Source organism: Onychostoma macrolepis, chromosome 04 (assembly GCF_012432095.1).
Source record: "Onychostoma macrolepis isolate SWU-2019 chromosome 04, ASM1243209v1, whole genome shotgun sequence".
In the NCBI taxonomy this organism is placed as follows: domain Eukaryota; kingdom Metazoa; phylum Chordata; class Actinopteri; order Cypriniformes; family Cyprinidae; genus Onychostoma; species Onychostoma macrolepis.
The window spans coordinates 17206402-17227169 of NC_081158.1; the positions used below are offsets into that span (position 1 = coordinate 17206402).

General features: G+C 35.8%; 1 protein-coding gene across 3 annotated transcripts in view; it reads right to left on the bottom strand.

The window, feature by feature from the left end:
• The window catches only part of LOC131538938 (kinesin-like protein KIF21A), a 49504-nt gene extending 29242 nt beyond the window's left edge, over positions 1 to 20262 (bottom strand). For 2 of the 3 annotated variants that reach the window (XM_058773124.1, XM_058773123.1), the window contains exons 1-2: positions 19971 to 20261; positions 3043 to 3265 (exon numbers count right to left, since the gene is read on the bottom strand). In XM_058773124.1, coding sequence (XP_058629107.1) covers positions 3043 to 3265; positions 19971 to 20014 — 267 coding nt within the window. In that variant the 5' untranslated portion in view covers positions 20015 to 20261. Of the gene's footprint in view, positions 1 to 3042; positions 3266 to 19970 lie in introns of all 3 variants that reach the window. The other variant, XM_058773122.1, reaches the window with a different exon arrangement.
• Positions 20263 to 20768: the final 506 nt, after the last annotated feature.

A 20768-nucleotide genomic window follows, 5' to 3' on the forward strand; every position in this document is an offset into this window, starting at 1 on the left:
ATCTATTAGTGTTAGATTACAAAAAAAAAAAAAAAATGCAGCATTCTTGTCTGAACATGTCCATTGTTCAGGTTCTGAGAGAAGTTTCATGGTTTGTTTGCTTTGCATGATGTGTAGCATGTTCCACAATTGCTTATACTGTTACTGCTTTGCGTTTGTTAAAAAAAAAACCAAAACAAAAAGTTTACCAAGTTTTTGTCAATATAACAATGATACAGAAACAACAAATATAATGATAATAAGTTGAAATGTATTTATATATTAAGTATTTTAAAATAAAATAAATAAATAAATAAATAAATAAATAAAGTACTTACTAGTTATACCATTAAAAATGTAGTTAACAACACAACTTTTATGAATTTTGCAGCCTAAATAAGTCGGCTAAACATAGGGTATAAATTAACTACACCACAATTGCATGACTTCAACATCAACACTATTATGCTTCCAACAAGTTTAAGTTTCCGACATTTTCCCTGAAACAATGTACAATCAAAAAAATAAGTACTACACTGAAAGCTATTTGAGGCTGCATGTTTTAAAAATAATAACTATCAAATAGCTTAATATTTTTTCCAGCGATATTGGGGCAATTTACAATACAATTGTAAATGGTGAGGTAATTTTGCAGACCAAAACCCAGAAACGAAGTCAATGGATTATTGAACTTGGTTAAATGCCTGACATAAAGTCTGTGGTTAGCACAAGCTCAAGATATTTTCATAGAATACATCAAAAATACTCCCTTGTTATTTTTTAAAGGCATTATTTAAAAAAAAAAAAAAAAATAAAGGGTCTGGCAGTGGCTAAATGGGACTAAATGTGTTGTTAGAGACATTAAACATCATCCCGCCAAACAGGAAAGTTCATCTACTTACTAGATGTATGTTGTTGGAAACTGGTGAAAGGTGGTGACGTTGAAGTTTTGCAACCGTGGTGTAGCTGTTTATAGCCTTCATTTAGATTTAGGTCTGGTGATTATATTTAGGCTTTAGGATTCATCAAATTTGAGTTTATTTGTGCATATAATCATAAACTTTTGTTGGTCACAGACCTTATTTTCTCCAGTAAGCCTAAAGCCTATTGAAAAATGCTAACTTCCAGGTTGGCCTACAGAAATACTTAAAGGGATAGTTCACCCAAAAATGAAAATTTGATGTTTATCTGGTTACCCCCAGGGCATCCAAGATGTAGGTGACTTTGTTTCATCAGTAGAACACAAACGAAGATTTTTAACTCAAACCGTTGCAGTCTGTCAGTCATATAATGCTCATCAATGGGCACACAATCTTTGGGAGAAAAAAAACAAAACATGCACAGACAAATTCAAATTAAACCTTGCAGCTCGTGACGATACACTGATGTCCTAAGACACGAATCACTGCAGTATTAGACTTAAAGGGGACCTATTATGCAAAAATCACTTTTATAAGGTGTTTGAACACAGTTGTGTGAAAACAACCAGCCTACAATGTTAAAAATCTACCAACTCATTTTTTTTTTTTTTTATAAAACCAATAAATTATGAACAGTGTCTCCAAAAGAGCTGTTTCAGATTCTCCCTCTGTTCACGTCACTGAAGGGAAAAAGTCCCACCCATTTGTGACACTCTCTGCCCTATTAGCATAAACACAGCACTGAGTGAGAAGCTGCAGTCCGCCATTACTGGAGATATATACAATTTCAGCAACAAAGAGGCTTTACAAGTGTTGTGTTTTGGGAAGCACTAATGAACATAGGAGTCGCCATAATCTCCCCACATCTGAGCCGAGGACACTGTGGTTAAATTTCATTTTCGAAGGAAATATCCTGGAAAAAAATCGGTAACGTCCCCGAAATGTTTAGGAATCAATACCAACAGACAAAGTATGTATCACGCGTTTTCCAAATTGCCTTTCTGAAAGAGCTTCTTGGCACTCTGTAAGGCTAATTGCTAAAGCTACCATTGTCTCTGTCTGTTTTCACTGATGCTGCCTTCAAGTGCTACCAGAATGATCATGAATAGGAATGTGGTAGTTAAAAGTTGCATATGAAAGCAATGCGAGTCGATCGCTTGAAGTTGTCGAGCTAATAATCAGAAGTTGGTCTTATAAAGTTTGTGATAGCATGAGACCAGCTATGCTGTTATTTTTATCCCGCCGTGCTCCCCGTCTGTGTAATTCATAAACGTGAATTTATTATGCACAGTATAATCAGATGACTAACTTTGAAACAGAGAATGTTTACTGTAAAGATAACACCGTACTAATAGTAGAATGTTTATTTGCAAAGGCTAGCACTGCTAATGCCGGAGCTTGAGCTCTTGAAGCTCTGCGCTCTTCTCCGGAAGCAACAGCTCATTTGCATTTAAAGCAACATGCTCAAAATCAGCGCGTTTTGGCTCATACCCTAAAAGTGGCAATTTTAACAAGCTATAAAAAAAAGTTCTGTGGGGTATTTTGAGCTAAAACTTTACATATACGCTCTGGGGACATCGGAGACTTATTTTACATCTTGTAAAAAGGGGCATAATAGGTCCCCTTTAAGATAACTAAAACAACTAAAAAAAGTTTGCAGGATTTAATTAAATATTTCCTTACAAATCAAGAACATGTAACAAGCTGTGAATTAGTTTTTGAACTAGCTCTATTAAAGAGTTCAAACAAGGCAATTCACTAAAACATAACTATTTTATGAGGTGATGATTTCATATGAACTGGTACAATGCTATCCATATGGGGGGAAAAAAGCATGTAGGTCCACCCTAAACATACAACCCTAAACCATAAGTGTTGCATAAAAAGACTGTATGAAAACTTATGAATAAGATTCATACAAATTAGCCAAAACAAAATATATAGTTTCGAACTGCCATGAGAGTGTGCTAAAAGTTGTGTTCAGAACATTTAATTCAATAATAATTCCAACAATACTAATGAAATTCTTGGCTGAAATGGAAAACGTCTGGACCAGAAAATTCTGGGCTGAAAACAAACATTTTCAGTGCGGATTGAATTACTTCACTTCATCACTGCGTTTCCTGGCATTTTATAGTCTTACCTGTCCATAGGCGAAGATAGTGGCATTATATCCTTCAAAACAGCCTTCGATGAGTTTCTCAGTGCAGTTGCTGTAGATACTGTCCTGCTGCGAGTCCATGTCAAAAACATAGTCAAACGTGAAGGCCTTGTCCTTTCCCAGAACAACCTGGGGCTCCCCAGGGGTCACAAACGTGCAGATGTGACATCCCTCTATCTTTTCCTTTGCCAACTGTGGACGAATCCTGGAAAAATAGAGAGTGTTTAAGTGAAAGAGGCAAATTATTTATCTGAATAAATGTTTTTATCTTGAAACAGTGTTAGATTTAAAAAAACTGTAAAAAAAAAAATTTTTCAATGAACAATGGCGAATTGTTGTACGACAGTTAAAAAGTTGGTATTTTCTATATTCTAATAATCTATTGATCTGATATTTAATATTGATTTGATATATGTTTTTATTTTATGCATACAAGAAAGTCAAGATCTTTGAGGTGGGACAGGCCAAAATTCCAATTTTAACAGTCAATACAAATTGTTGATGTTTATAAGCTATTCATACTAGGTTAGTTATTACATAATGGTTTAAATGATTTAAAAAGGTCTTCAAGAAAACTGTATTCGTGGAAAGTGCCAAAACACTGAGTTTGTTCATGAACACAGACGTTCCCTGTTAGGGAGCGAGAGAGGAAGTTCTGGCAACACGATAGGTAAACAGTCACACCCTGGGATTCATTTACTCACGTTTTCTGTTTTCATTATTTAAACCTTTCCTTCAACACAATCTGCTGCTCTGCCTTTTACTTTTTAGCCCTTATTACATTGATTTTTCAAGGGGACATATCACAGAAAAACTTGAATTTTGAATTTATATACTAATGTATATAATATTAAGAGCACAAATCATCCTCTTGGTCCACCCAGATGATTTATTGAAAATGAATTGTGTTGTGGCTTGTTTCCGTTGTGTTGCGGCTTGTTTCTGTTGTGTTGCGGCTTGTTTCCGTTGTGTTGTGGCTTGTTTTCTGTGTTGTAGCTTGTTTCCATTGTCTTGTGCTAATTTCATTGTTTTGTGGCTTGTTTCCATTTTGTTGTGCTAATTTAATTGTTTTGTGGCTTTTTTCCATTGTGTTGTGCTAATTTCATTGTGTTGCGACTTGTTTCCGTTGTGATATGCTAATTTTGTTGTGTTGTGGTTTATTTCCATTATATTGCTAATTTCAGCGTGTTGTGGCTTGTTTCCATTGTGTTGCGACTTGTTTCTGTTGTGTTGCAGCTTGTTTCCGTTGTGTTGTGGCTTGTTTCTGTTGTGTTGTGCTAATTTTGTTGTGTTGTGGCTTGTTTCCGTTGTGTTACAGCTTGTTTCCGTTGTGTTGCGGTTTGTTTTCATTGTGTTGTGGCTTGTTTCCATTGTGTTGTGCTAATTTCGTTGTGTTGTGGATTATTTCCATTGTATTGTGCTAATTTCGGCTTGTTTCCGTTGTGTCGCGACTTGTTTTCGTTGTGTCGCGACTTGTTTTCGTTGTGTTGTGGAGATTTTGTTGTGCTGCGGCTTGTTTCCGTTGTGATGTGGCAATTTCATTTTGTTGTGCACTACTGGGCCACCGGGTTAGGTTTAGGGGTAGATTCAGGGTTAGTACCTAGTTAGTACATATTTATTGTAATTACTACAATAAGTACATAGTATGCACACGAGGAACAGAACTGTAAAATGTAATAAGTGCTGTAATAAGTGCTACCGTTACTTCAGCGGATGGCATAAACTTTATACTTTTTTTTTTTTTTTTTTTTTATAAAAGTGAATACTAAATTTAGTTGAATACTGAATGAAGGTTTCCAGATAAACTGTAGTACAGTACTTTATATGCAATACAAAGAATTCACCCTGGCAAGATTGCTCATTCTAGAGACGCCAGGATTCAATGCATTAGTGTCTGAGAGAAATGTGAGTCTCCTGTAAAGTTGAGAGCTCTTCAGTGATGTTACCGTAGCTTTTTATTTACCTTTGTTGCACAAAAGTTCATGATTTGTTTGTGAAAACGCTCGTATGCATATTTTATGTACAATTCTGTTACTGAATCGGTGTCCTAATAATTTAAACAGTGCTACTCTGTTTTTAACCTCTCTTCCTAACATGATTTTCCAGCTGCAAGCTTCTTTTCGCTATTTCAGCTGTGATGTCACTTTTAGGACAGTAATGCTAGTCAAACACTCTTGTGTGTGTCTAGTCTTTTCCAGTGCCATCTCCTGCGTCTCCAAACCCTTTAAAATACTAAATACAGTCACTCAAGAGTTAACTTTGTTTCTCAGTTTCAGAGCTACTCGTGTGTGCCAGCGCATTCTATGCAGCTTAGAGGGGATACATGAACACATAACTCAAAAATAAGCCATATTACAATGACGACCTCTGACCACTATAAATCTTTAAAGACTTGAGGATATATAAATTGGTCTTGTAAACCCAAATGCACTCCAAGAACCCCCTAACCACAAATTATGTCAATGTGAGCCCATACTATGCCCCTGCATGTGTAATTATACATACTCTAAAAGATATTGAGAGACATTTATGAGACTGAAATACATTTCCCATTTCAAAAGCGTCCACAAAACACTCTAGTGAGTCATCTGACAGATTTGAAAATTAGGTTCAAATGAACACCCAGTGCTAATCTGAAACAGGATTGTTTGAGATTCTATTTGGACAGATGCAAGCAAGACATTTTTATAAGAAATGAGTAATTAATGCTCATACTATTGCACTTTGCACTTAGAATTCACGTTATTATATATAATATTATGTGTAATATAGTATATAATTAATTAATTAATTTTTGTTTGTTTGTATTTACTTATTTTTTATATACTATTGTTTAATATATTACTATTTAATATAATGTAGTTAAGAAGACACACTGTTGAATTAAATGTATGCCACCTCTAAATAAAAAGTCTGAAATGATCATTTGGTCCAGTCAATAAGAATTAAATTTGGATTTTCCAAATACATTTTTCCAAATACAAAATAATAATTAATCAAAATTCAAACCTCATATGACTTTCCTTCTTTTCCTCAGTTGATCTTTTCATTATATAAAACAACTGTGACTCTGCAGACCACTTGATTAATATGAAATACTTTTAATGACATATTTGACAACTTCTTGAAGCTTTATGTTTGTCGAAATGGACTTTCAATGGATTTTCTCAGGAAAGCTGAACATTAGCATTATCTAATGTTATGCATGAGGTGGGTCACACATTGTTCACTAGGCATAAAATGAAGCTCAGCTTCTGACTGAACGCATTAACCTCAACCCACCGGCCTCATTACTGCGATTACAGTGACAAAGACATCTCCACGGCCTCCTCTTTCCCAGGGAAAAGATCAGTAGCTTAAGTGGATTGGACCATGTTCTACAGGTCCAACATTTATCTAGTCATTAGCCAGCAGTACAAGGGTCCATTTTGTCTGATATGGGATCATTTGACCTCTAAAATGTCTCAGATGAACTCATTTCAAACAGTAAACTAAGCAGAACTGGCAACATAAAAACATTTTAAAAAAATCCAATACAGCAGATGGAGACAGATGGGTAAGTGCTGATGCATCCTGCCCTGGAAAAACATGACCCTGTTAGAGTGCTATTATGAGTACATTTTATTTCCTAGTCACATTAATACAGTATCTCACAGAAGTGAGTACACCCCTCACATTTTTGTAAATATTTTATTATATCTTTTCATGTGACAACACTGAAGAAATGACACTTTGCTACAATGTAAAGTAGTGAGTGTACAGCTTGTATAACAGTGTAAATTTGCTGTCCCCTCAAAATAACTCAACACACAGCCATTAATGTCTAAACCGCTGGCCACAAAAGTGAGTACACCCCTAAGTGAAAATGTCCAAATTGGGCCCAAAGTGTCAATATTTTGTGTGCCCACCATTATTTTCCAGCACTGCCTTAACCCTCTTGGGCATGGAGTTCACCAGAGCTTCTCAGGTAGCCACTGGAGTCCTCTTAACCAAATAAGTTTATCTTGGTCTCATCAGACCACAGGACTTGGTTCCAGTAATCCATGTCCTTAGTCTGCTTGTCTTCAGCAAACTGTTTGTGGGCTTTCTTGTGCATCATCTTTAGAAGAGGCTTCCTTCTGGGACGACAGCCATGCAGACCAATTTGATGCCGTGTGCGGCGTATGGTCTGAGTACTGACAGCCTGACCCCCCCACCCCTTCAACCTCTGCAGCAATGCTGGCAGCACTCATACGTATTTTTCCCAAACACAACCTCTGGATATGACGCTGCGCACGTGCACTCAACTTCTTTGGTCGACCATGGCAAGGCCTGTTCTGAGTGGAACCTGTCCTGTTAAACCGCTGTATGGTCTTGGCCACCATGCTGCAGCTCAGTTTCAGGGTCTTGGCAATCTTCTTATAGCCTACGCCATCTTTATGTAGAGCAACAATTCTTTTTTTCAGATCCTCAGAGAGTTCTTTGCCATGAGGTGCCATGTTGAACTTGTATGAGAGAGTGAGAGCGATAACACCAAATTTAACACACCTGCTCCCCATTCACACCTGAGACCTTGCAACACTAACGGGTCACATGACACCGGGGAGAGAAAATGTCTAATTGGGCCCAATTTGGACATTTTCACTTAGGGGTGTACTCACTTTTGTGGCCAGCGGTTTAGACATTAATGGCTGTGTGTTGAGTTATTTTGAGGGGACAGCAAATTTACACTGTTATACAAGCTGTACACTCACTACTTCACATTGTAGAAAAGTGTCATTTCTTCAGTGTTGTCACATGAAAAGATATAATAAAATATTTACAAAAATGTGAGGGGTGTACTCACTTCTGTGAGATACTATAGCTGATTTATTGATTGTTTTTGAGATGAGAACAGACGCTACCATAAATCTGTATTTGGTCATCATGAATTGGTGCCAAAAACCAAAATTTCTAAAACCTCAAAACTGCAATCACAATTCAGGATCAATGAATCAGTTAATTAATAATACATTGTCTTATTTCCAGTGTTTGTTTACAGTAAAATAGTACAAATGTGTTCCATAGTGTCAACACACAAGAACACAGATTAACCCTTTGCATTGATTCTGGATAGTCTGACTAATAAACATACTGATTGGTTTGGATTCCATTGATTATAGTAGTATTAAGTAGTGCTATTAATCGATTAAAAAATGTAATCGTGTTAAATCACAGTCATGGACTGTGATTAATCATGATTAATCGCAAAATGAAAATACTAGGATTTACCTGTAAATGTGTTAAAAAAGAAATGCATGACAAACTAGTTTAAGGAAACAGAACCTTTCACACTTCCGCTAGGTATGAGACATAATCCTTATTATTATTTTATCATTATTCTTTTGTTTTTATTGAAAGAGAAGTGAAGATCCTGAATTAAATTTTAATTTACGATGCTGTTTGCGAACCAGTTAAACAAATCGTCGAAATTCACAATATTGGTAACAACGGAATTCGGAACAATAGTTGACTAACAATGATGTTAGGAAATGCACCCCAGAATTTATATAGCAAAGAAATAATGTTTAATTTTTACGATTACCACAGAGGGCGCTATAACAGACATTACTGTGTGTTTATAGCTACCTAGCTGAATAATACTACCTGGTCTCATGGCATAAACGTACCTGGGGGCACTTTTTAGCAAGTTTTTAAGTACCTCACTGCACGTTTCACCGCAGTTTCACAGAGAAATGTCCACTGAGTGGCGCTAAAACACGGGTTCAATACGTAAACCCTGGCATGTTTTTATTACGTTGATATTAGGGGTGTCCCCGACTAAGGATTTTCATAGTCGAATCGGATTTTTCGAATCATGCCGATAGTCGATTGATAGTCGAATCATATATTTGGGGGCGGGGCAAAATACATTACCAAGAATCAATTCAGACATTCCACAGTCATAAATACATAGGGAAAATGTGTAACGGACATCTTGCAGATACAAACGGGGTAAATAATGTTTTATGTTTTGATTAAAATATAGTTAATATTAAACGTCAACGAAACCCTTAAGAATTCACAACATTTTTTTTTTTTACAATACGCACTGAAGAGGACCAATAGAATGAAGCAGCAGGTTTTTAATAAATGGGATTTAACTCATTTATCTCACATAGAATACGCTTCGTTATTTATATAACATAACGTTAATATTACCACTTATAGGCTATCTGCACAAAATGCCCCGAATGCACTTGAACGTGTCTGCGCGGCTCTGAATGAACTCCTTTTGTGGACGCGTTCTTCACGCAATAACATGCAGAAACACAACTAAACACTAAAAAAAAAAATCGCAGCGTTTTATTATAATAGTGTTCTCATTATAATGCTATGTACAATATATGACAGTGCCAGTCATAGTTATTAATATTCTGCATTGTTGTCCTGCTCGCACCGTGCACTGAAGAGATAATCGCCGTACTACAATGAAGCGCTTTACTGTAACGTAACTCAACCAAATGCATCTTATACGAGATATACACGATACAAATAAACAGACTGAAACGTTTTGAAATCACTTATACCCTACCTGATCAAAAAAAAAAAAATCCAGTCTTTCACTCTGCCTGTGTCAGTTTGAGTCTTGTTGAAGATTTAAATCCCTGCCGCCAAAAATGCTCCTCTGTCGGTGACAGGTTAGAAAGCGAAACTTAAATCAATAGGGGAAGTTGGATTTATTCACGCACCTTAAAATATTTATTTAAAGCCTCTTTCTTTTAATATTCTTATTTACAGCATTATCATAATAGGCTGTACATTAACTTTTTTGGGAGAAAACCGGTAGTTCGATGTGAAATCAGACACTGAGCACCCCCATATAGCCAAAATGGCATGATAATAATAACACCCCACGAATATTCGACTGAGAGATTGGGAGTCGAATCAGGCTCCTCGAATCGAAGCATCGAATCGTCGACTATTCGGGGACACCCCTAGTTGATAAAGGTACGTATTGCGGTGGTTCAGAATTCAAATATCCGGGGACTGTCCGTAAAAATTAAAGCTCTATCGTGTTGGAAATATGCCCTACACCAAACCTAACCCTAGACCTACCCGATAGTGTTGACAATGCGAAACTGATATAAAAACGCATATAAATTGTGCGAAAATTACACTTTATTAATCGAAACTCTGTAAATTTGCGTGAAAAGGAATAAAAGGCGTCTGAGTTTTACTGCCTCTAGTGTTCATTTCTTTTGGAAACTGCAGTGATGTGTACTTATTGGTACATATTTCACATCTCGCCAAAAATTGACATAGACATTGGAAGGTAACTCTATTGGTCTTACAATGCATTGCATTTACAGTAAGTCTGTGTTTGCATATTTGGATAGAGTATGAAACTGCACAGCAGCCCAGACTTGCTGACAGTCAAAATTCTGGCTACGTGAGACTACACGATTACCTTTGCATATGTGTATGCACTGACTATTCAAACATTGCAGAAAAGAAACATGATCACTAAACTCTACACGGAACTGCTGTAAAAAACATCCTGTTCATGGAAATCGCCTTTTTCTGTAACTCTGGATAGTTCAAATTCAATGAAAGGTCATCTAAGGTTCTGCAACCCAAGCAGGAACAGAATATTCCTGGGTAAATGAGTGACCACGGCGAGTGCATAGGAGACAGAAATGGGATGGGAGGATTTCCCCACCTTCATTTTCCGTTTGCTATCCTTGAACAGTCAACAAAACTATCACTTTATCTGTGTTGTATTGTCCTGATTAAAAGCCTGATTAAAGTGTTGGCTTTGCATAGATTAGTTTTGAATTTCAGGGCTTCTATAATGTTTTACTGAGGATTTCATTTAAATGGCCAAATAAACAGGCACAAACAAGCTTGTTTTCTTTGTTTTCTTTCTTGTTTTCTGTTTTTAAGTTTAATGTGCACTGCTAGAAAATAAAACCAAACAAATCAGGGTTTTATGTCCATTGTATTTAGTGCTGTCAAATGATTAATCGCATCCATGTATTTATATTCTTACATATAAATATATTTAATATATAAACATAACATATTTTTCTTAAATATATACATGCATGTGCGTGTATTTATATATACATAATTAATATACACAGCACACACACATAAGCAAAAATCTTTATTTTGGATGCGATTAATCGCGATTAATCAATTGACAGCACTAATTGTCTTCTAATGTAAACGCTTTGCATAGCTTTTTACAAACTACTGAATGAATCAAAATTATTTTCTGTGTTAATCTTCTGCATGTAACAGATGTTGCACATAAAGCTTAAATTGTTTCAAACTCTGACACCTTTTTAACATCCTGTCAGGATGAGCGTGTCTCTTGTGTATTTTAAAAATGGGGGAGTATTTTTACAGCATCAGCTGCGCTCGATCGCTCTGGAAAGTGCAAATTAAGTTAGCTTGACTTGAACATACAGGAAATGTCCATTCTGGCTAAATGCCTGCTCACAGGTCTCACTGCACACATGTAAGGTTATGGACAGGAAGGCCACAGGTGACTGTGATGTTGGCTGACTGCCGCCCTGAGGGTCAAGCAGGAGCAAAAAAGATGACAACTGATGAAAACAAGGACCCAAAACATCCACCCACATTTGCTCCCATGAGCTCATCGGCACAAAACATCAACAATTATACATGGAAAGAATCAGTTGCTTTTGGAACAGAGATATTTAAAGGTAAAGTGTGCTGATTTGGAATGCTAAAATACTTGATTTTATGCATTTATAGTTTAAGCCTTGACATTTTTTCTTAGAAAATGGACCTGTTCCTAATAATGTCTTTTTATAAACTGTGTCCATAATCAGCACATTTGCTATTTCAAAAGCAAAACACAAGCTATCTAACGCAAGATATCTTTATGAAGAAGGGCCTAAATAAAAGTACTTTTCTATTTAAACTAGATAAATTATATGTGGGAAACAAAGGGATGGAAAAAGAGCCAAATAAGAGACCAAGTGACAGGAGAAAGATATTATACATATCTTTGGCTTTTCAGAACAGCTGTGGTGGAAATTGTTGTGTCTCACTGCTCAACAAGGCATGTAACATGTGCACAGATGCCTCCCATGCTTAAGTAAACATTAAAGCATCTGTACTAATGCCATCGTCTTTGTATACTCAACCACCCAACCCAGTGTGCACGTGAGTGTGCTAACTCATCAATTCACATGACAGATGGTTTCTAGGGTTGGTTCTACTCAGCTGGCTCATAAATAATCATGAGAAAACCTAAAAAAAAAAAATCAATTTGGGTTGCACAGAAGGTGGAGCTCTTGATTTAATCTAGTCCACCCATTTATTTTCTGAAAATCTGCACATTATGCCAGTCAGGATACTCACAAGGATATAATGGTTAAAGACATGGTGCATACTGCAATTGCATTTTATGTATCTTTCATGTACTATGGGTCAAAGGTTTGGAATAATTATGATTTTTTTTTTTATTATTGTTGAAATAAATCTGTTAAGCTCATCAAAGGCTGCATTTATTTGATAAAACATACAGTTAAAAACAGTGTGAAATATTATTACATTTGAAAATATATATATATATATTTTTTTATTACAATATATTTTTACAATTTATTTTATTCCTGTGATAGCAAAGCTGAATCTTCAGCATTATAACTCCAGTATTCTGTGTCACATGATCCTTATTACGATATGCTGATTTCTTATATGTTGTGCTGCTAAAAGTTTTGGTTGAAACCATACCATTGAAAAGTTTGGGTGTTTAGAATGTTTTCTGAAGGATCATATGACACTGAAAACTGGAGTAATGGCTGATGAAAATTCAGCTTTGCCATCACAGGAATAAAAAAAATAAAAAAATAACTACACACATATATATACACACACAGTCATGGCCAAAAATATCGGCACCCTTGCAATTCTCTCAGAAAATTGTTCCAATTGAAAATGTTTTGGTATTCACATGCTTATTGTTTTTGTTTGCACTGAGAAGAAAAGTCAAACTTGATAACATTTCACACAGAACTAAAAAATGGACTGGACAAAATTATTGGCACCTTGTCAAAATTGTAAGAAATAATTGCTTTTCAAGCATGGGATGCTTGTATTGTAAATTTGTATTTAGACACACCTACGGCAAGTAACAGGTGTGGGCAATATAGTAATCACACTTACACCAGTTAAAATGGAGAAGAGTTGACTCAACCTTTGTGTTGTGTGTCACACTGAGCATGGAGAAAAGAAAGAAGTGTAAAGAGTTGTCTGTGGATTTGAGAGAAAAAAATGTGGAAAACCATGGACAATCTCAAGGCTACAAGTCCATCTTCAGAGATCTTAATGTTCCTGTGTCCATCAAGAGGTTTACAGCCCATGGCACTGTAGCTAACCTCCCTGGACGTGGACGGAAGAGCAAAATTAATGAAAAATTACAACGAAGGATTGTTCAAATGGTGGATAAAGAACCCCGATTAACTTCCAAACAAATTCAAGCTGATCTGCAGACACAGGGTACAACAGTGTCAGCTCGCACTATCTGTCGCCATCTGAATGAAAAGGGACGCTATGGTAGGAGACCCAGGAGGACACCACTGCTGACACAAAGGCATAAAAAAGCAAGACTGGAGTTTGCCAAAACTTATGTGACAAAACCACAATGCTTCTGGGAGAACGTAATGTGGACCGATGAGACAAAAGTAGAGCTTTTTGGTAAAGGACATCATGGCACTGTTTACAGAAAAAAAATGAGGCCTTCAAAGAAAAGAACACAGTCCCTACAGTCAAACATGGTGGAGGTTCAAAGATGTTTTGGGGTTGCTTTGCTGCTTCTGGCACTGGATGCCTTGACTGTGTGAACGGTATCATGAAATCTGATGATTACCAAATAATTTTGGGGCACAATGTAGTGGCCAGTGTCAGAAAGCTGTGTCTCCACCAGAAGTAATGGGTCTTGGGACAATGACCCGAAACACACTTCAAAAGGCACTCAGAAATGGTTACAACCAAAGCATTGGAGAGTTCTGAAATGGCCAGCAATGAGTCCAGATCTGAATCCCACAGAACACCTGTGGAGAGATCTCAAAACAGCAGTTGGGAGAAGGCATCCTTCAAATCTGAATGACCTGGAGCAGTTTGCAAAATTCCAGGAGAGAGGTGTAAGAAACTCATTCATGGTTACAGGAAGCGACTGATTTCAGTTTTTTTTTCCAAAAGGGGTGCTTAAGTTAAGGGTACCAATAATTTGTCCAGTGCATTTTTTGTGTGCTGTGTGGAATTGTATCAGATTTGACTTTTCTTCTCTGTTTTTTTTTTTTTTTGTGTGTGTGTGTGTTGTTCCAATGCCAAAAAATAAAAATAAAAATAAACATGCGAGTACCAAAACATTTGCAACTGCAACAATTTTCTGAGACAAGGGTTGCATTTTCTGACAGAATTGCAAGGGTGCTGATATCTTTGGCCATGACTGTATACAAGTTCTCATAAATTGCACAATATTTCACAATATTACTGTATTTGTAAACAAATAAATGCAGCTGTAGACACATACATTTTCTGACTGTAGTATTAATATTATAAATATCATGAATTACCACATGACATCATGAGATACATTTTCAAATACTTAATATTTGAACAAAACTGCTTTACTGCTTATTGACCCACTTGTGCAGAAGGCAGCCAAACTGGCTGCTTTGCATCTTATGACTATGGTGAAATTTTAACCAAAGGAAAGGGTGTAAATCTGAAGTTGTGATTCAGTTGCTCAATAACAGACGTTTGCCACACTACCTTTCAACCTAAAAATAATAAGAAAAGGTCAAATAAGTAATAAACTACATGCATGCCATAAGCAAACAGAGATACATTCATCTGCAACATAAACCTCAGACAAATTCAACAGACTCAGAGAGTAATTCCACAAAGCACCTCGTTGTTAAGACCAGAGGCTTAAAATATTAATGCTCTGACCGGTGGTATTGAATATACCAGTGGTGGAATCTTACAGGCCACAAGAGAACTGCTCAAACCTATACATGTAAGCCCTAACAAACATGCTGACAAATGCTTTCAGCTCAAAGTAGTATGACAAGTGTTTAGTGCCACGTTTAAAATTTTAATGCTTTGAGAATAATGCCATTATAGGTCTTTATTAAGTATGGAGTCAGAGTAAAGTCATGAAGTTTTAAGAATAAGCTTGCACTATAATGAGATATAATCTTAAATAGTTTGAGAATAAACTGTAGAATAAATGTGTAGAATTCCATTATGAAATTAAATCCTATTCCTATAGTGTTAATCATGCGTTTTCTCATAATATTTTGTTTAATTTCTAAGTACTTTTTTGACAATTTAAAATTACTTCAGTCTCCTAATTTTTCTGGCTTTATTCATGCAACAATACAACTTTATTTTCATAAAAAGTTTATTCTCATTTTTTCAATGTGGCAGTGGCACTAAAGCAGCATAATAAAGGAAAAAACTAATCTGTTCCACATTTTAGTGTCAATTACAAACTCAAGACTAATGTGTCAAGTGGAAAGTGCACTGACAATATATGTATATATATATATATATATATATATATTCATATTTTACATCTACATTTAACTTACAGATATGGATTAAACATATTCAGCATAAATATGCGGACATTTTCACAAGCATAAATGGCCCTTGATAGGTTGTAGTTTGAATGTCTGTCAACCCAAAATTCAACATAAACCAGCTGTGACTTATTAAAGATGTTCCCAATGAGCAGCATCTCTCTGTGCATCAGAAATCTGTTAAATTTCAAATTTGGAGAACAATAGATTAATGAATCCAAGAGTCTCTGAACACAAGCTAAATTAAGTGCTTTAGAAAGCAACAGTGTAACAGGTAGAGACTGGTACTATATCAACAACTAACCGCAGCCTGGATAAACTAAAAATTACTAAGGTTACAAAATCATGTGTGTTTCTAACCAGTAAAAACACACGGCTTTGAGCCTCATCAGACGTGGTTTCACAAACAAGAGATACTGTCATTGACGTAATGATAATTAAACAGTTGCCATGACTTTGGACTCACAAATAAAGCAGAATGATGGATTGTCTTCCAATCATTCCAATTAAATATCAGGGCCTTTGACCGTTACTTTATTTTAAAAGGACATAAAGACTGCTACTGTCTTTATGATGCTGAGTCAGCCACTAAAACACTGATGTCATTCCCAGTGGAGAGAAAAGCCACTGATATACAGTCTAAAGACATTCCTTAAAGCAATTCCGAGATATACAGTACAAGCTTGAACAAACACTGTGATATCTGCAGGCTGAACCTTTAGGCTTTTGCGGTGAGTGAGATATACTGTAAGAAACTGGAAATGTGGCTTATGTCAACACAAGCAACTTCTTAAGGCCTGAACATACTTTACACATGCACGCTCCTAATTATGGCTGTTTGATTTCACACATTGTGTACTGAAACGCATCAAGTAATTCATAAAGCTGTATGTGTTGCAATCTCAGTTTTGCCACAAGGGGCGCCATAGTATATTGCATATTGCATTAGCAAAACTGCTACTACTAAACTACTAAACATTAACTAAACTATAGCATTAGCTAAACTATTTCCAGTTAAACTAATAAGCATTAGCTAAACTATTCTATTATCTGAAATGTTTCCATTTGCTAAAATATAGCAGTAGCTATAGTTGCTTCTACCATATTAGCTAAATTACCGAAAGTAAAGTTAAATTACGATGTTATTGAAACTGCTTCTACTAAATTATCCAAATTAAATACTAAATTTTAAATACTACTAGGCTAAATGTTAGCTAAACTATAGCATTACCTAAACTGCCACTACAAAATTAGCTAAATTAGGGCCAGATTTACTAACAGCTTGCGCCAGCGCAAACCATCTTTTGGCGTTAAAATAGTACTGGCAGGATTTACTAAAGACACGCAGTGAGGAATTAGCGTTGAAAAGGCATGGACACAGTTATTTTTGCGCCTGACCTTATGAATATGCATTTGTAGCAGTTGCAATGAATCACGCAACGCGATTTACTAACATTTGCGCTCGTCATATTACTGGCATTTGCGGCATTATTTAACGGCCAAAAAATAATGTCTCAAAGCAGGCTGTAAAGTGCGCTGCTCTTGGTAGATTGCGCGGGTCATTGTGGAAATGATCTGGCTGCATCTGTGTTTTTTAATGTGCGCTATAGGACTGGGCGATAGCGAACACGATATTCATGCGCATCTCATCAGTAAAGCCGGTTCCGTGATTAGCGCTAAATCTCCATCACCTGTTTTCAAATAGAGCGCCATTTAATACACAGAGCCGTAGTTCATTGACAAGCTACGCAATATCGCGTTCATTATCGAAGGCGATTCATCTGAATTTTCCACTACCATCGGCGCTTTTATGGAATTGCGCTCTAACACTAATTTGCCCCGTTTAGTAAATCTGGTCCTATAGGAGAATGTTAGTTAAAGATAGCAAAAATATTGCATTTATAGCAACAGTAGCTATTTAAATAATAAATTCAGTTTAATGTTGCAGACATCTAAAGAAATCTCTACAGCCCCCAAACAACGGGTCTACATGCTTGCAATTCATCGGCCAAGATACGTGGCCATGGTAAATGTCCAAAAAAGCATGGTTGTAAGCGTGACCTGCTTACTTAAACTCAGTTTGACAGATTAACACACTCATGTGATCTGTACTGGACTATCCAAATGCCTAACAAAAACATTCAAGATCAGACTTGTGACTATTTTAAAACACAGTACCATTCAAATTTTCTGTAAACAATATATTCACTTCCTTCCTCTGTCATCAATAAAAGCCAAAAAATCAACTCTCAGATTGTCCATGTAGTAAGTAAAACCATTTCCATGTGTTCACAATGGATCCTGCACCTGTTTTAGAACATTTAAAGTTCTCTCTCTGACAGGCTTTCATACGCAAACACGATGCCTTCATAGAAATCTGACAGAAGAATAAAGAGAGGTGGAGTGAATGACATTAGGCCTAAGTCCAAATGTTGAGCAAACTGAGCTGCAGGTCAAAGTCTGTCAGCTCCAGTAACCAGAGCTCCTGAGGCCTATCAGAACAATGTAACATGAGCATATAGACGGCCTTTGTTTTTCAACAGAGCCTTTTCCAACCACAAAAAAAGAAGCAGTCTGTGAGTCCTTTCAGTTTGGTCACAAAAGGATGTGTTTAATGAAGATGATGATATCATTTTCAAGATATTATCCCACATAGACTTTAACTGCAGAGAGTACTTAAAGGGATAGTTCCCCCATTCTGTCATAATTTACTCACCATGTTGTTCCACACCTATATGATTTTCTTTCTTTGGTGGAACCAGTGTTGTTATTGGTCGCTAAAACTATTCAAATGTTTTCAGTAAATTAAAGTAAAGGTGAAATAAAATAAGATGAATCCTGTTGCATCGGCAACTAAAATAGGTTTAAGTTGAAGTACTAAAATTACTAAGATAAAATTGAAATAAAATTAAATTAAAGCTAAATAGAAATACAAAAAGTAAAAACTTAACTCAAACATTATTAAATATTATGATAGTATATAAATGATACTAATAACGCTACTTGTGAAACACAAACAATCTATTTTGAATAATGAGTCAACTATTTTTGTCCATACAATAGAAGTCAATGAGGTCCAAACTACAGACATTAGACTTTCAAAATATATTCTTCTGTGTTTCACAGAAGAAACAAATCTTCTGAAATTATATATGGATGAGTACACAACAGAATTGAATGTTTTGAGTGAACTATCCCTTTAACATACAATCAAAGGTATTTGCTCAAGCAATAAAACAATAAAAATGTGACCCAAAAACCTTGATTACAGTATTAAATTGTGAGATGTAGCCCCACTTCAGCTCAAGAGACCTCAGTAGAATAATGTATTCAGATAAAATCTCAGATATACATATAAAATAAAACATGCATATTAATTATAATCATAACAGGCCCCACAGACTTACTGTAATTTAAGTTATAGTAACCTGGGCCCAGATTTGTTACTTTGATCAATAGAACTAAACATATAGAAAAATGAAGGAAAAGATATATGTGAGCATTTAATTATATATTTTCATATAAAACATTGAGTCCATGTTTATAAACACAGCAAGGTCATAAAGCATAAATACAGCATCAAAAAGAGAGTAAAATAAGTTAAAATAATAAAATAGATGTGTGTATGTCATCTTACACAATATATTCAAATCAGTGCACAAGAAGGAAACAAACAAATACTGGTTGAGAATAAAAAAAATGACAACCTAAATCCTATAATAAAGTATGAATATAATGATCTGGGCCTGTTTAATAATCAGAAGAGTAAGTGAAAAGACATTTCATAATCTTATATTCGCTTAGTCTTATATATCTATTAAACATTAAGAGTAGCCTACAATATAAACATAATAAGGCCTTACAGCCATACTGTAACATAAAACATAAAGTAACAGTTTTGACCACCTCTTAATCAATAGAAGTCAGATATGAACAGATGGAAAAAAGAAAAGAAAATCTATATCTAAAATCTATGTAATCGATAACGCATTTAATCGTATATTACTGTAAAACAGTAGCTAATTAACTAACACTTTAATTCTACATCAGATGTTTATCAACACAATAAGGCCCTAGAGCCTGACTTATTGGCTAAGGTAAATAGGGTAAAAAAATAATGCCACGTGCATGCATATAATCTTATATTTATTAAACATTTGGCGTTTACGTAAACACAATGCGCTCGTGCAGAAAATAAAGCCCTGATGATGGTGTGACATTGTAGCAGGTACATAAGAGGCGGGCCCATACGGAGCATCAGTGAGACTTTATAGTCTCTTCAATATATTACATGAAATATAAAAATGTATATTCGTATACCTGACAGCCACGCGCACTGAGCTCTCATCTTGTCCCGAAGACATGTTCTCGGTCAGGACACAAGAGATAAATATAGCTGAATTTCCTTTTCTTTATCGGCTTAAGAAGCAGACACAAACAGAGCGTCCCTCCCGGCGTCTATTCTGCCATTATAAAGCTCAAATAATCCAAACGGGTGCTCTTCTGACAGGAAAATAATGCAAATATGAAATAAATCATCTCGTGTTCGGCGCAGCGCGTTACATGTCTAACTGCGCTCACGCACACAATCATCTGCGCTGAACAGCGACGCTCTCCTGAGGATGACATCACCATGCCACGCCCTCATCGTGCGCGTCAGGCCACGCCCTCCTCTCTACAACAAAACCACACATGACAGCATAGGTGGCTTGCTTGGGACATGCAAATTATCCAATACAATATATATAATATACAAAACATTTCCGATACAATAAAATACCCAGTACAATATACGTGTATATTTTGCTCCTTATTTCATTCATTCATTCATCCGTTTTGTTTTAACTTACGTTTAAAGATTACAGCACAAACCTCTTGAATACTCTTGTAACTGCTGGTTACCTACAGAGACAGAAAGAATGAATCTTACAGCGCCTCCTTTTGGACATACACAGTATTGCACGTATGATAGATAGATAGATAGATAGATAGATAGATAGATAGATAGATAGATAGATAGATAGATAGATAGATAGATAGATAGATAGATAGATAGATGAAAGCAATAAGAAATAATAACAAAAAGAAAATGGCAAACTAAAAAAGCACTATAAAAAG